At 57.7% G+C, this 16430-nt stretch overlaps 1 protein-coding gene across 3 annotated transcripts in view; it reads left to right on the top strand.

Annotated features, from left to right (window-relative positions):
* KCNT1 (potassium sodium-activated channel subfamily T member 1) overlaps window positions 1-16430 on the top strand; it is a 72306-nt gene that overhangs the window by 40140 nt on the left and 15736 nt on the right. For 2 of the 3 annotated variants that reach the window (XM_075170991.1, XM_075170989.1), the window contains exons 2-12: window positions 6835-6914; window positions 8070-8169; window positions 9784-9832; window positions 10383-10442; window positions 11301-11375; window positions 11718-11801; window positions 12318-12412; window positions 14177-14357; window positions 14453-14617; window positions 15450-15586; window positions 15812-15875. In XM_075170991.1, coding sequence (XP_075027092.1) covers window positions 6835-6914; window positions 8070-8169; window positions 9784-9832; window positions 10383-10442; window positions 11301-11375; window positions 11718-11801; window positions 12318-12412; window positions 14177-14357; window positions 14453-14617; window positions 15450-15586; window positions 15812-15875 — 1090 coding nt within the window. Of the gene's footprint in view, window positions 1-6834; window positions 6915-8069; window positions 8170-9370; window positions 9428-9783; window positions 9833-10382; window positions 10443-11300; window positions 11376-11717; window positions 11802-12317; window positions 12413-14176; window positions 14358-14452; window positions 14618-15449; window positions 15587-15811; window positions 15876-16430 lie in introns of all 3 variants that reach the window. The other variant, XM_075170988.1, reaches the window with a different exon arrangement.

Genomic DNA, 16430 nt, shown 5'->3' with positions numbered 1-16430 from the left:
GTTTTGAGCCGGTCCTGGGGCAATGTGTGCCACAGCATCCTGGTTCCCCGTGCAGCGTGTCTGTTGGTGTGGGACTCAATTTTGCTAATCATCGTTCGTGATGTGCCTCAGCGTGTTCCCTGCCCGGAGCCCCAGCAGCTCAGCAAACTCCTTCCTGGCGCTGTGTGCATCGTGGCTCAGAGTGCTCCATCAGCCTGGCCGGGAGGCTGGAGCCGGCGGGAGCCGCTGCCTTCCCGCGGGGCTGCGACGGTGCCACGGTGGCTGCGGTGGTGCCATGGCCGCTACGATGGTGCCCACGAGAGGCTGATGTGGGACCTGCTGAGCGCCTTGGGGCTGGCTGGTGCCACGATCCGTGGGGATCGGCTGGGACTCTGCAGAACGAGGGGAAAGTGGCTTCAGTCCTACTACGGGATGGGGGACAAGAGTGATCCGTAGAAAATGGGCAGATTTCCCCTGTTTGCAATACTTGGCCTTTTGGACCACGCAGACTCTCCCACTGGTCTCCCAAGTGCTCTCATGTACCTCCCCGGCGCTGAAACCTGCCCTCCTGGTCCCAGCCCTTCGCCCTGAGACAGGGCTCCCCTCTCCCCTTCCCTCCGCGGGTCGGCAGCCTTGGCTGGGGGGGCCCTGCGAGCACCACAGCCCGGGCCAGCGCGGGCTGCCAGCCGAGCCCGGAGCTTGCAGAAGATGCAGTGAAGCAAAACCAGGCAGCAGATTTTGCAGAGCCCCTGTTGCGGGCTGGTCCCTGCACGGCTGCTGGGTGCACGGGGGGGATGCAGGGGACAGCGGGGCTGCGGCAGCCCCGTGCGGTTTTGAAGCCGTTTTCTTGCACGCTTGCCGGCACAGAGCCGGAACAGCCTTGTTGAAACCCACAACCCTCCTCCTTTGAGTAATTGTTCAATTACCGCTTATTGAGCGCGGGGGCAGCCTGTTCCCCGTTTCTCGCTTTGGCAGGCGCCCAGGTTCTCTATACGCACACCGCCATACAGCTATTCCCTCTCTGCATCTCAAAGCCGTGCGCTGGGAGCAGCTCGTCGCGCCGGCGAGCTGGGAGCGGTGGTGGGAAGGGCCATCACTGCCCCCCGTCCTCCGCTTGCCTGGGGATAGATGGAGGATGGCGAATGAATATACCACAGAGGTGGTGTCCAGTGCGCAAAGCTCAATCCGTCTCGCTGTAGCTTTTGTACCTGAATGCCTGTTACCATCAAGAAAATGGGGGAAAAAAGGAAAGAGCATCTCTGAAGGAAATCAGGAGGGCTGGCAGCCGCTGGAGCTGTGTCTGTCTGGGTAGTTCCTGTGGTTGCCATCAGCAGGTAACTGAGCCTCAAGCTGGCTGGCTCGGTGGTTTATTCGGGAAGGATTTTGGCCTCTGCTCAGCATCTCCTGGCGCGGTGCCTCGTGGGGATGCCCCGTGCCCGGGCTGGCTGCGGGGCAGAGGGGCTGTCACCCAGCCCGGGGCCGGGCAGCCGTCCTGGCCTGCCGCGGGGCCGCCCTCTGTGCCGGGCCGGTGGCTGAGCGAAGGGCCGGGGCTCTTTGCTGAGCAGCACGCCGCCCTTTGCCCAGTATCCTCTGCTCTTCCTTGCGCTGCAGGGTGCTGAGAGCGGAGACGTTGCAGACCTGCACTTCCAGCGCTGCTCCTCACCTTCCTCTGCCCGGGGCTGCGTCTGGTACCCACAGCCCATCCCCGGTGAGCCCACCTGGGCCATCAGCACATTTCTTTAATTCCAGCTATTGTACACCACAGCCACGTTTCTTATGTGTTTGACCCACGTGGTTTTGCAGGGAGGAGGCAGAGCCGTCCTCCGGGCTCAGCCAGAGTGGGGCATGAAGTGGGGTCTCATTTGAGACGACGCTGTCTTGGCAGAGGTGGGTGTTGGCAGCCACCAGATTGCAGAGATTTTGGTTTGATTTTGGATTTTTCCCCCCAAAACTCTGAAGAGTCTCATTTGCATCCCGCTACATGATGGGAGAAGTTTCTTGAGAATTTTCCTGGAACAAGAACGACAATTCCCATCCAGCCGGGCTGTGAGAGCAAGGATTGGGGCTGTGGAGGGATGCTGAGATTTTTTCTGGTCTTTCAAGAGCCATATTTATTTGAAGATACACTTCTCATGGCAAGAAGTGCCTGTTACGAAATAGAACAAAAGCGCCCTGGGCACCTAAGCCCTTCTTTAGAAAGCAGCAGGGAGGCTTTGGCAGCGTCCCGGCGCAGGGGGTGGCAGCTCGCTCCCTTGGCTGGCCGGTGGATTTTGGAGCCGTCTCAGTTTTCAGGCCGTGCCGGCGGCTGTCACATGCCGCGGGGACCGGCGGGGACCTGCCTGCGCCCGACCGCCCATGTAAGTCTCCCGGGGACACAGAGCTTGGGGGTACCTCTCCATCGCCCCGTCCCTGCCCGCGCTGCCGTGCGGGTTTGCCCCGGCGTGGGGCTGCACGTGGGTTGCTATTTTTCGTGGTTTATTTGTCTTTAAGGGGAGCGTGTTTATCCCCAGCTCTCCGGGGAGGGTACAAGTATGGAGCCAGGGCCGTGCTCCTCGGTTTCTATTTTAATGCTGGCTGTGCTCATCCTGGTCTTGCATCCTGCACTTTTCTGAACAAACTATTGTGTCTTTTTTGGGAACTCATCATCTTAGAACAAATTGCCTCTAATCTTAGATTAATAAAGTACAATAAATAACCGAGCGAAGAGAACTAAATTGCTCAGGCATTGTGAAGTGCATAATAGCCGCAATTACACTTCCAAGCAGAGGGCTTGTAACTAACTCGTACTGTGACGATGATCTGCGTGGCCCGGGGAGGTTCAGCCGGGGCGAGGCGGGGGGAGCGGGTGCTGCCGGCTCCCTTCCCACGGAGCACGCCGCTGCCCGCGGCCCTCGGTGCTGCCCGGCTGGGCTGGCACCACGCTGCCCGGCCGGCGGGAGGGGTGCCCGGCGGCGGTGCAGGGATGGGGACAGTTTAAAAGGATGGGCTGGGCTGAGATGCTGTGAAATCAGAGCCATCGGGGTTTGTGATTCGGGGCAGTAATGCAGTCAGAGTTTAGCTTGATTTTTATTTGAAGTTAACTTCTTGACAACAAAATTAAAGGGTGCGTTTTAGATGATATGATCTCCTTCCCTCAGCTGGCAATGGAGCAGGAGCTTTGATACTTTTGGGTGATTGCTGCTGCCTGGTAAAAGCCATCGCTCGTTCAGCCGTGGGTCGGCTCTGGGGTGTTGGGTCAACCCGGCACCTGCAGAGCGGGCGCCAGCGCTGGAGCGGGCGGTCGGGCCGGGCCGGTGTCCTGGTCCCCGTCACGCCGAGCCCTTGCTCTGCCCTCCCTCCTCCTCCAGACAGAAGCCCCGTGGGACGGTCACCCCGCGGGGGCTGCAGGGTCCCACACAGCTCCAGGGGCTCAGCCCAGAAGGCAGCGAGGGCAGGTTGTCTGCACGTGTTCTTTCCACACGCTTTTATTTCTTCATCTCTTTGCAGTGATAAATACCCTCTTTCCCCCCAAGACCTGCTTCAGTTGCTTTCCAAGTGTTTCTTCTTCCTGCGGCCGTTATGACAGATGAATACATGGGCTACCTTGTCAGAAAAAGTTAGATCTCTTCTAATCATTCGGTTCTCGTATCCATCAGCGTTTATATTCATAGTCTCGAGGTGGGCTGCAACGCTATAGATCAGCGAACCATCTGTCTGGCGACAGAGATTTATATTGCTGTTTGTTTCTTCGGTACGGAGGCGAGTGTCTGGGAGAGGAATCACACTCCCTGAAGTCTCCCTCTCCTCGAGGCGCTTAATCCTCAGGGACTCTGATGAATGGGGTGCCCAGCGCTCACGACGGAGCTGAAGGCCGGTTCCTAGCATTTCCTGGGCCTTTTTAATAAGGAGAGGGAGCAATTAGCTTGTGTGTGCAGTGTCGTGAGCAGTTGTGGCAGCTGAGTTATGCCCTGACGCAGATAAATTATTTGCCAAGTCTGGCTTTGGAAATGATTAATTTTGACCCATGTTAAAGCTGTGCTTACAAAGCTCTGCGTTTATGGCTGCTTGCTCCTAAGGCATCGTGCTGGCTGAGCCAGCGCTCGTAAATCCTCCTGCTCGCTCCCCAGTGCTCCCGGTCCCCGCAGCAGGGTCCGTGGTCGCCCACCCGCCTCCCCGCTCCCTTCTCCTGCCAGCGAGTGCGGCTGGCGAGCACGCACCGGCTTCGGTGCAAAGACCCCCCCGGCCACCCTCCCTGCCCCTTCGGCTGGCCGATCCCCGCGAGCATCGGGGCTCCAGGGGAGATGCAGGCTCAGCTCCCCTCCCTGCTGCTGCCGGCTGGGGACGTTTGGGGTGAGGTATGTTCTTGGTGAAACCCCACTGTGCCCCCTCAGGTGCATTTGTGTTTTAGCATTTTGCTCCTTTGATGCTATGAAATGTCCTGGTGAGGAGCGACGCGCTCGCATCGCTGCTGATGGGTTTGCTGAGCGCTGCCGGCCGTACCTGGGCATCCTTCCCCTTGGCCTTGGAGCCAGCACAAATGCCAAATGTCTTAACAGAGAGTGGTGACTGCCCCACCGAGGCGGTTGGTTATTGTCACCTCCGTTACGGAGCTGCTCGGTGCGTGACGTCCCGCCGAGGGACCCAGGCAGGGCGCAGGGTCTGCAGGGGACGTGCCTGCAGGTGAGCCACAGGAGCTCAGCATTTGCTTCCCAGTTAAGGCTCCTGATTTCTTTCCTCTTCGGCTACGTCGATGGGGACAAGATGAGGCTGCAGTCTGGAGCCCCTCGGCTCTGCCCGCAGCAGCTCCGGAGCTGGAGGGGCTCAGCACCCACCTGCCGGGTGCTGCCTCTGGTCCAGGCTGTGCTGCTGCAGGTGCTGAGGGAGATGCTGAAGGACGGGCTCTTAGAGCGGATCAGCCACCCCGAGCCCTCAGCGGGTCCCTGCAGCCGCCAGACCAGGCAGCTGCCGGCGGCTTCCCACTGGGTCACCCCAGGGAGGTTCAGCCAGGGAGCAGTTACTGGCTTATGACAGAAGTGAGTAAAGTTTGATAGCCTGCATAAAATTTTATCCCAGCTATCATGCCTGAGGTGATGGGTTCCTCTCCATGCGTTTGCTTTTTGTACATAAGAGCCTTGTAAATTAAAAATCTGAGTTTTCAACCTGATAAGGGATTCCACAAGAAGCCCCGAGGAGCTCTCACGGGTGTGCCACGCTTCTTACACACTGGGTGGTTTCCCCACGAGTGATCAGGCTGGCTATGAAATGCCAGTGGGCACCGGTGCATACCAGGACGAGGGACTCCTGAGCAACGAGGGTCTCATAAAACCCCTTCCCAATTTGCCGCCCGAACAGCTCGGTATTAACGCTCAGTAAATACTTGTTTATCCCTCTGTTGTCAGAGCGAGTAGCAGCTGCTTTCCAATAAATCACGATTCGGTGGCGTGTGCCGGGCGGCACGCTCGGCTGGAGCCGGCAACACGTGTGCACGGGGGTTGCACAGGCGAAATAAAATGGGGTGGTAGGTTTAATGACTGTTGCTGTGAATTTGCTCGCCTCAGTCTATGCCTTGGCTTGGTAATACGCCTGATTAATGCAATCTTGATGACCTTCTTCCAAGCAGTTAAAAAAATAGTAATAATAGTAGCACTTACTTAAGAGACTTGTTGAATACAGTGGAATAGGGGAAATGGCTAATTTGCTGCACTTAACTCCATTATCAGCTGTACCAGTAATGAACAGACTTTGTCTTGCTCAGAGTCTGAAGCCGAGGTGTCAGGACAATCCCTTGTAGCCTGCACTCAGCAGGCAGGCGTGTAATTTATAACCCTGCCTGGTGTGAAGAAGTGAGTTTGCAAAGGGCTGCGGGCTTTTACAAAGTAATAGGAGAGGCGGGTGGCAGACGAGCTGAGCAGGGACCGGTTTTGCCTGCAGACCCTTAACCCAGGTGTGCTTGATCCCAGACCCCGCTGGCATCCGTGGTGAGGAACCTCCAGCCTTGGCGAGGCTTTCCCCCGCCCGCGCGGCCACGGGCATCCACCCGGCATGTGGGGACCGGCAGGAGGGCTGCGGGTGGGGGTCAGTGGTGGAGGCTGGAGCAGCTGAAGGTGAAGGAGTGCCCGTGGTGGTCACAGCGGTGGACGGGGCATTTTCGGTTTCACCTGCGGCTCCTCCTGGCCGGTTTCTGCAGAGTGCCCCGGCGGGCGGCTCTCTGCTGCAGCGCCCTGTCCCGGTGACACAAACCACCGGCGGCTCCGAATGCCGAGTGACGTTCAGAGTTGGTTGGCACCTCCTGGGTTTTTCTGGAATGGCCAAATGTGGTTTCTTAGCAACAAAGGGAATTTTTCTCCTTTTAGATCAGATTTGTTTTTTAACAACTTCGATGCTGAAGGTTGCTCCTACCCGGGCAGAGCCAGGGCATGGGCGTACCGGGGACATCGCCCTCGCCGGCTCCTGCTTTGCTGCAGCCATGGGGGGTTGGAGCAGGTAGAACATTGCTGGGGGAGACTGCTCCAAGGCCACCGCTTTTCTGAGAGGCTTTGAACATTGTAAAGCGTGCGGGAAAGGAGAAGTTTGCAAGTCCAATGTCAGCTGGTTGCACGTGAATGAAAGCAAAGCCCTTAACCCAAAGTAGACCTGGCTCCACGGGTCGCATCGGCTGCTTTGGTAGTCATCGCCGTGCCACGTCTTGGTACTCATGGCTGGTGGTACTGGTGATTTGGTACGGTGGGAGCAGCTGGGAGCCCAGGGCTGAGCCCAGGGTCTGCTGTGGGATGCTCTGGGGGTCACCCAGCCGGGACAGGGGGATGGGGCTCCTGGGGGGCTCCGGGTCCGACCTCCCGCCCCGCTGATGGGCTCCTGTGGGTGTTTTCCCCGCAGGGTGCAGGTCGAGTTCTATGTGAATGAAAACACCTTCAAGGAGCGGCTGAAGCTCTTCTTCATCAAAAACCAGCGATCGAGTGAGTGTTCCATGCATGGAGCCCGAGTGTCTGCCGGGAGAAATCAAACCCTGCCCGAGCTCCGTCCTCGTGGGACGAGAAGCCATTGCCATCTGCTGGTGGCTGTTTCCCCGTGTGTCCCCAGCGCTGGCTGCCCAGCCCAGGGCTGCTGCTGCCTGTTGGCCGTTCTGTTGGGTGTTGGCCAACGTGGTTTGGGGGGATGCGGTTGCACAGGGAGGAGGGGATGCTGCCTGCCACCTTTGCTTGCTGGGGACAAACACAGCACAGGAACCAGCTGGGAAAAATCGTCTGGGAGCAGGGTGGGTGTCAGGAGCTGCCCAGAGGGGTCAGGGAGCAAATGTCCCCGCCACGGAGCCGGTGATGCTCCCCGTGCCCGCAGGGAGCTCAGCGGCTGCGGGCACAGCCGAGGCAGGCTGTGAGTTACCCGCTCCTGTTCAGCCATCCGGATTGTCAAGGGCATCCACTTGACTTATGGTGTTTTTATTTTCTTTCTCCAAGATGTCATTAGCTGTCTGGAGTGAGACTGCTCATTAATTTATAAATTCACATTTTCTTTTCCTCCCTGCACCCTGTCGTCTTGTTACAAAGCTGGAGCGCAGCACAGCAGGATGCCCACGGGGAATTTTTTAATGAAAATGTGATGAATTTCTCACTTGTAATTTGAGTAATAACCCGATGAACTGGCTGGGGAAGGAGAGCAGATAAAGCAGCAGCTTTTGCTTGCCATCCCTCCTCCTGCAAGCTGTTTGCAGCGCGGCGAGCGGAGTGGAGCCCTGGCCCTGCCTGCCTGATGCTCTTTAATGGATGCCTGCAGATGGGGGGGATACACTCGGGCAGCTCCCTCGTTTGTCTCTCACATCTATTGGGGCCAGCAAGGAGCTGACTCATCATTCTTTATTTCTGTATTAGTCTCCTGTATATTATATATCCTGCTGACACTGGATAGAGCCCCGGGCAAAGCATGAGCAGCGTTTGTGTGCTGCCCTGGGGCGCAGTGGGGTCCTGTCCCTGCAAAGCCTTGGGAAACTAAAGAGGCTGTGCTGTGCTGTGGGGTGCACGGGGTGAGCAGGCTGCATGGGGTGCCCGGGGTGCATGGGGTGCCCGGGGTGCCCGGGGCATGTTGCCTGGCCCACGCCGTGCTCCCCTCTGCCGCAGGCCTGAGGATCCGGCTCTTCAACTTCTCGCTGAAGCTGCTCACCTGCCTCCTCTACATCGTCCGCGTCCTGCTCGACAACCCGGAGGAGGGCATAGGCTGGTGAGTGCCGCTGCCGCCCGGTGCAGACACCACCCCCACCACCCGGTGCCACGGGGAGCGCGGCCGCGATGGCGGCTGCTCACGGCGGGTGTGAAGATGCACAACGGATGGCTTTTCTCACTCCAGCTGTTTGAAGTGGTAGTTTAGCCGAACGTGCCGGTCTGGTGGGCTTTGCTCCCTGCTCAAACCCCTGGACAGGGGCGTGGGTGTCCGCTGGCCCTGCACGGCGCACGGGGGGAAGGTGGTGCAAAAATTCAGCACCACGTTCATTTCCAAGCGCTGTCTGGCTCTGGCGGTCAGGGGTGCAGCGTGGCCGTCGGACACAGGCAAGAGCTCATGATTACAGGGCATCACCATGCAAGTGTTTTCTGAATCCTGATGCCCTTGACATTGATGCTAAATCCCATTTAAGCGTTTGGGAAGGAAATATGTTTTGCCATTTAGATCCCCGAGGTGACAGATGATTACTTACATCAGCTTTGCTCTGGGTTTCAGTATAAGCCTATTTTTAATACGTCCTTGCTTTGTTTAGCTCACATACAGTGTGGGGTTTTTTTCAAGAGCTAGGAGAATTAGCAATTTGATTTTCTCTTTGTAAAGGTTGCAGACTACCAAGCCCATCTGCATTGTCCAAAGCGGTTTCCTATCTGTAAGAATTAAGCGTGGCCCAGCTGCATACCCTGGAAAGGTTCAGCGCAGCTGCGGTTCAGGACAACCCTCTTTCCTCAGGCTGTGCGGCAAAATAAAGGCTGGCCAGCGGGAACGCATCCCTCGCAGCCAGGCAGGGGAGAGCTTGGCTTCGGTGCTGCCTGCCGGGCTGCTCGGGGCCCAGCTAGCCGTGTCTTGGAAGCCGAAGCTCAACAGCTTTTGCTACTTCTAACCTGGTAATTCCCACCTGCAGCCCCGAGCTCGAGCACTGTGCACAGGAGCCCCGTGCCCAGCGCGTATCAGCGTTTTGCAGGATCTCGGGCTGAAGTACTTGACGGGTCTTATTCTCCAGTAATAAAATGTTAAAAACGTCTGGGGGAGATAGGCTCCTGTGGAAAGCCCCGGCTGTAGGGACCAGCGTGCATTTGGACCCGTGGGAGTGTTGTCGGGGGCCTCCCCCAGTGTCAGGACAGAGCGGCGAGGGCACCCCATGTGCCCTTTTCCTTCTCCCCCGCTGACTGCTTTCCCCTGCTTTGTCTTTCTCTTCTCCTAGCTGGGAATGCGAAAAGCAGAATTACACGGCGTTCAACCAGTCCACGAAGATAAACTGGTGAGTCGAGGGTTGTTCCAGTGCTGGGGTCCGGCTCTGCCAGGATGCGGGAACGCAGTGATGGAGGTGGCTGGTGCTGGCAGCTGCCCGTGGCCATTTCTTGGTCACGGGGCTGCTCGAGGGATGCGGAGCAGCATCCCAGGATCAAATCAATTGACAAGTGCCTGCGGCTGCACCCTTGGGAATGGCTTGTTCCCAGTGCAGAGGCTGCTTGAACAAACTGTGCAGTAAGGAACACCAGTACCAGTCCTGTGCTGGATCCTGCATCAGTCATGGCTTCAGATTTGCGTTTGGTGGGGGGCAAAGGCACTGCTAGTTGGGCTACAGCTTAGATCCGTTTTGAATTTTCTTTGCAGGTCACACATCTTCTGGGTGGATAGGAAAATGCCGCTGTGGGCTGTGCAGGTGAGTGCCCAGACCTCGGGCACGGTCGTGCAGGAGCAGAGCAGGAGCCGGGGTTTGAGCTCTGCCGCCAGCGGGTCTCTGTGCATCCTCTGCCCGCAACAGCCAGGGGCAACGGGTTCTCTTAGGCGGGCAGAAAATGAGCTCGGGCTTCTGCTGGGAGCAACAACACGGCCCTGGGTGAAAATCCCAGGGACCGATGGGAGAGGAAAAGCTGTAGGAAGATAAAACCGTGAGGCTGGCTCAGCTCCTCCCCAGCCTGGCGGCAGCTGTACCAGTAACGGGCTGTTTTCAGGCTGGGCAGCTGCCTGGGAATCGCTTGCGGCAGGGTAGAGCGAGTTCTGCTCAGGGCTGCCTGCACGCCCATTGCTCGTGCGGGGCAGACATTCGCTCAAAGAGGTGCAGAGAAACCAAACAAACGGGCCCACCTCTGCGATACCCAGGGGCTCCTCATCGCCCAGGGCCGGGAGGGCTGGCAGAGGCGCCCCAGCCTCTGATCGACTGTCGGTGACCGAAGGAGCCCTCGGCAGCCCTTGCCTGTCTGTCTCTGCAGGTCAGCATAGCTGTGATCAGCTTTCTGGAGACCATGCTGCTCATCTATCTCAGCTACAAGGTAAGGGCCCGGGGGTGGGCGCTGGACAGTGGCGCGCGGGCTGGGTCTGACCGCCCGGCGTGAATTCGGTTCTCTTTGAGCTGTCTGAAGGCTGAAGCGTCCCGAGAGGACGTTTGTCTCGGCAATGTCTCAGCTGGCTGTGGCTGTTTTCATTTCTCATTCCCCCTCGGGTGGCTGGACAAGCGTTTGGCAGAGCAGAGCTGGGCGATCTCTTCTTTTTCCACCTTGCTTTAAATTCAGACCTGTTTTACAAAGGGTTGCTGCTTTTTTTGGGTGGCCAGATTGACGTACGCTGAGCTTCCTAAGGTCGAGGACCTGGAGCTGAGCTCGGCAGCATGAGCCCTGCTTGTGCCGAGGTCTGCTGCCTCCGGAGGTAGCAGGCGCTGCTCCAAGCCAGACAGGGAGAGGCACAGGCTGACTCCTTTGCATCAAAGCCCCTTAAAATAGCCAAGAAAAGTGACCTTAACAAATGGCATCTTCTCGGGGTCCCTGGGACAGTTGGCAGAAAAGACTCAGACCCCGTGTCGCCCGCCTGGTTTGAGTGCCAGGGTCTGTACCAGTCACTCTCATTCTCCATCCTTGCACGAAGCGTTCTTGTCCCCGGCTTTGGGCGGCGGCGGTGACGGACAGAGGGACGTCGTGGCTGCGGAAAGGACTGAACGGTTTGGGAAGGTGTTACTGACTCCAGCGTGTCTGCCGCCAGCACGGCATCTCTCCCGCAGGCAAACCGGAGCATCCTTCCGGCTGCTCTGGTGTACTGCCCCAGCTAGCAGGGTCTGTGGCAGAGTGGAAGCTTTTAAATTGTCATTTGGCAGATTTTTAAGCTTATTTTATTATTATTTGTTTTTAATTCCTCAGGGGAACATCTGGGAACAGATTTTTCGCATTTCATTCATCCTTGAGATGATCAACACGGTGCCATTTATTATCACAGTGAGTGTTTCCCAATGACTTTCAAATTTAGTAAGTACTGTAGTTTTGGTAGTGAAATAAAGAAAAGTGGATGTCTGGCCGTATATAAAGCTGGCAGGAAGTTTTTTTCCTCAATATTTTTCAACAGAATGACTTTCTCTGGAGCGTTATCCCAAAAACCACCCTCTGTTTTCAGCTGCCCCACTGCAGCCGGGGGAGCGGGGCTGCATTCGGTGGCAGCCTCTGCAGAGGCCGGTGCTCAGTTTGGAGATGGATCCTTCCTGACAGGGTTCAAATTGGCTGTTTATAGCTTTTTCTGATAGAGAATATGGATTTTTCTGCGCGTAACTCTTCCTTTCATAGATATTCTGGCCTCCTTTGCGGAATTTGTTCATTCCTGTGTTTCTGAACTGCTGGCTTGCCAAGTACGCCCTGGAGAACATGATTGTGAGTGACCGGTCGCATCCCACCCCTTTCGCCCTGGGTCCCTCTGCCCCGGGGATGCCGAGGGCGGCGTGGCCGGGGGGTGCCCTCGCCTGCCGCCGGCCCTCGGGCAGGTTTTTGGTGCTCAGCGCGTGCAGCCACACCGGGGGTGGTGGGAGGGGAGGCTTTGCCAGCTGGTGATGCTGGGCTGCAGACCTGAGCAGGAGCCCTTCGGTGTCTGAGCCACGTTGACTCTCTTGGCCGTGTATTGACAGGGACGGCCTCCGGCTGTCCCCGGGACATGGTATTTCAGCAGGACGAGATATTCCAGCCATTGCCACGTGCCCACTCGAGCTGTCTCTCCCGGCAGCAGAGCCCAGACCTGCTCGCAGAAATGCACATCCCTTTTCAAGGGCCAAATTCTGGCCTGACCTCCATCTGCGGGGGCATTGCTGGAGCCAGCAAGACAGCGGTTGGTACTTGGAGGAATACTTTACCCTCAGCCTCCCCGAGTTGGTGAGTCCTTGCCTCTCTTCCCAGAACGACCTACACCGAGCCATACAAAGGACCCAGTCTGCGATGTTTAACCAGGTGCTCATTCTGATCTGCACCCTCCTGTGTCTCGTTTTCACGGGGTGAGTGTTGCTCTTTGTTTCTCTAAGCCACCTTCTTCATCCAGGGAAGTCAGCTTTGCACGACCCAGGGGTGACTGGCGGAGCGGGCTCCCGCAGGGCTTACAGGAGGGGTGGTGGGTGGGACCTTCCCAGCTGTGGTGGGATGGCACTGCCAGGACGTAACGTGGTGATTTGGGAAGCCGGAGGAGGTTCTGCCTTTACGTGGTGTCTTCTAGCTCGATTTTTCAGCCCGAGAGGTTTGTGCACACTGAAGAAAGCATAACTGTTCAGGGCTGCTGATCAGCTTGAACTCCCAAGTCTTTGGCATCCTTTCTCTGCTAATGGGACGAGCCTCAGCTCCTTGGGCTGAGTTTTGGAATCGGGGGAGCCATGGCAAGGAGTGTGCCCCAGGTTCCCACGTGCGTCCATGGGCTTTGGCTTGGGCACAGCCACGTCTGCTGGAGCTTTGGGAGGACCCCCTGCACCATCAGCCCCCAGTGCCGGGCTCCTCCCCGCTTCACTCCCCAGCGCACTGAACACTGGGAAGATCAATTCCTATTTTAGAAACTAATTATCCTCCCTAATTATATGATTTTAGCAGAAACTTTTTAACGGAGGCCTGTGAAGATGAGGGTGTTGAAGGGAGATGGGCGGTGCGGACACACGAGTCTCAGAGCAGGGCTGTGAGTGCTGCAGGGTCAAGGGCAGGGACAGCAGCTTCCCGCGGGGACACGGGCTCGGGCGTGTTTGATGGCTCATTCACCAGGACCATTGCACTCGCTGGCTCCCACCGCGCTCTTCCTCCCCACCAAGTTATCATGGCTGCTGAGCTCGTTTGTGTAATAGGCCACTGGGGCTCCTGCTAATTAACTGGGCCCTTTACCTGCGCGTTGCCAACAACAAGGGCATCTCTTTAGAAAGCAGTCGCTTCTCATCGCTGGTACTTAGCTTTGCATTAGGCTTCTTGAATTTTCCTCCGGCTCCCTTGGTCTGGATTTGAAGCATATAATGCCAATTAAGTTACTGAATGGAGAGGAAATGAAGCTTTTAGGCTCATGAGTCTTTGGCAATAAAGACGATCCTCTGGTAGGAATGACTAATGCAATTTCGGAGCTCATCAGTGCTCCCTGCCCGCGGCACCTCCTGCCCGCTGGGGCCGAGGATGTGATTCTTGGCGGATGCAGCAGGGCTACAACTGGGATCCAGGATGACTTAGGTGAGACTTGTGTTTCGCAAGATGACTTTGAAAGGTTTGTGGAGGTTTGTGGAGTTCCGCTGCCTGCCTGCCCGCGGGGAGCGGGGCGGCTCTGCGGCACGGCTTTGCAAGGGCAGCGTGCAGGGCAGGGGGTGGGCGACGGGATCCGCCTCCTGCCCGAGCGCATCCCCCCTATGAGTGAGAGCCCTGCCCGTGGGCTGAGCCTTACTGCTTCCACATTTTGGTTTTTTGCAACTCAAGGGCAGCCCCCAGGTGATGTTCAACATGCCGTCCATGGCATGCTCTTATCGTGACCCATCACCTGGGACCTAGACTTCCCCATGCTGCTTTGGTCAGCAACCACATCAAACTAACAACTCCTTCATCTGTAAGCGCCATTAGCTGAATCATTTCTGCTGGTCACAGAAATCCACTGCTGATGCTGACAGCGTATTACAGACAAATTTCCTCCGTGGACATGGGTGTAAGTCACCTTCTAGGGTTCCCCACTGACTTCAGCAGGAGCTACGGTCACTGCCCGTCTCCCGGGCAGGGAAGCGCTCGCTGTGATGTGTGCTTTCTCCCTTCAGGACCTGTGGCATCCAGCATTTAGAAAGAGCAGGTGAGAAGCTCTCCCTTTTCAAGTCCTTCTATTTCTGCATCGTCACCTTTTCCACCGTGGGCTATGGAGACGTGACACCAAAGATCTGGCCTTCCCAGCTCCTCGTCGTGATAATGATTTGCGTCGCCCTGGTCGTGCTGCCGCTCCAGGTTAGACCCATGTGGCCGAGGATGGAGAGGGATGCCGAGCCTGCACCCGGGCAGCCGCGCCGGTGGGGACGTCAGCTCTCTGCCTTCGTTTGCAGTTCGAGGAGCTCGTCTATCTGTGGATGGAGCGGCAGAAGTCGGGAGGCAATTACAGCCGTCACCGTGCCCAGACGGAGAAACACGTCGTCCTTTGTGTCAGCTCCCTCAAGATCGATCTCCTCATGGACTTTCTCAACGAGTTTTACGCCCACCCGCGCCTGCAGGTGAGGACCAGGCATGTTCTCATGGGCTTGGTCAACGCTTGCCCTTGCCGGGCTCGCAGCCTTGCTGGGCACGGCCGGGTCACTGCTGGTGGCGAGTGCCCTGCCCAGCTGCAGTGGCTGTGGCACAGAATAAGGTACAAACCATCCAGCCCAGCACCGGAACGCACGTGCTCCACTGGCCAAGGAGAGGTGACAAGTGGCACCCTGCGGCCACCTCACTTTGCCACTCAGCCGTGGGGCTTGCTCTGCCTGATCCGCCCCGTTCTCTGGCCAGGCCTGTTAGGGCCTGTGTAAGCACATGGAGAGGGACCAGAGGGATTTTTCTAGAGTGTCTTTACTGAATGAAGAATCTCAGACAGAAACAGAACGTGTAATTGCTAAACCTCAGTGGGATTTATCCAGCTCTAACTGCAGTGTCCCCACATAATAAGTGATCTTCAAGCAAATGACTCTGCCTTTGCATCTCCCCAGGATAAGAGCATTACAGACGTGTTTCAGATTTGCGTTTCATTCCAACACTCGCATACGCTTCATTACCATCGCCCAGCCTTGATTCCACACATTCAAGCTCTAAAATCCTGCTTGTTTCTGTAACTGCAAGAGGCTCCGCTTTGCTGCGGGCACACAAACGTGCCTGCGTTGGCTTTGTTATGCAGAATGGAGTGGTGAAGCTGCCGATGTGTTTTCCAAGACCCTTGCAGGGCCCTAGAGCAGGAGCAGGGGCTGTCACACATGGGAACAAATATCAGGAGCCCCAGAGGAGCTGTTCGCTCAGGCAGCAAAACCCCATTTCTCAGCTCGCTGCCGACCCACGCGAGCCTCTCTCTTTCAGGATTACTACGTGGTGATACTTTGCCCAACAGAGATGGATATCCAGGTGCGGCGGGTCCTGCAGATCCCTCTGTGGTCGCAGCGAGTGATCTATCTCCAGGGCTCTGCGCTGAAGGACCAGGACCTCATGAGAGCCAAGTGAGCAGAGGGACAAGCTGCCCATCCACGGCGAGGCCGGTCCTGCCGCGCTGCTGAGCTGCCCGCCGGCCTTGGAGCCGCAGAGGAGGGTCCCCAGTAATGTCAGCCCAGATGCATGACGATGGGCGTCCCTGCATGCCTTCGCTGGGGTCTCGGAGGGGGCTGGCAGTGCCCTGGCTGGCACGGGCAGATGCCATTCATGGGGTCGCTGCTCTCTGTTTGCAGGATGGACAACGGAGAAGCCTGCTTCATTCTCAGCAGCCGAAACGAGGTGGACCGCACCGCGGCGGTAAGCCAGGCCTGGGGGATGGCACGGTCGGGGATTATTCATTTCTCAGGCCAGAAGGGGCCGGGGTGATGGCTGCATCCTGCCTCCGCCTGGGGAGGAGCCGGGGCGAGAGCGCGGGGTTCGAGTGCTGAGCTCTGTCCCCTGGGCACCCGCACAGGCTGCGCACCCCGCGTGCCCTGGGGCAGCTCACCCCAAAACCTCCTCGCCTAATGCAATCTGACCCCAGCCTGGGCAGGGAATTTGCTGGGAAAATCTTAGTTTTGGAGCCATGGGAGAGGGAGGAGGTGGCAGCAGTGACAGCTCTTGCTGCCGGCCGGGGCCAGGGACGCTGCCCGTGCTGTGGCGGTGGCTCCTGGCTGCCCGTGCCGTCCTGAGCCCGTGCGGCCCCGCTGGAGGGGTCTTTCCTGCAGGTGCTAACGTGCGGAGCAGAGGGTGCCGCGCTCCCTCCCTGCTGCCGAGGGGCTGCCTGGCCCTTCCCTCCTTCAGCACTCGGCATTCCTGCTTGTAGTGAAGCTGCCGAAGGGTCCCCCTGGGCAGGCAGTACCGCAGAGAAAT

This window comes from Calonectris borealis, chromosome 21 (assembly GCF_964195595.1).
Source record: "Calonectris borealis chromosome 21, bCalBor7.hap1.2, whole genome shotgun sequence".
In the NCBI taxonomy this organism is placed as follows: domain Eukaryota; kingdom Metazoa; phylum Chordata; class Aves; order Procellariiformes; family Procellariidae; genus Calonectris; species Calonectris borealis.
Note: the sequence above shows the minus strand (reverse complement) of the source record. Positions and strands in the feature narration are given on the sequence as shown.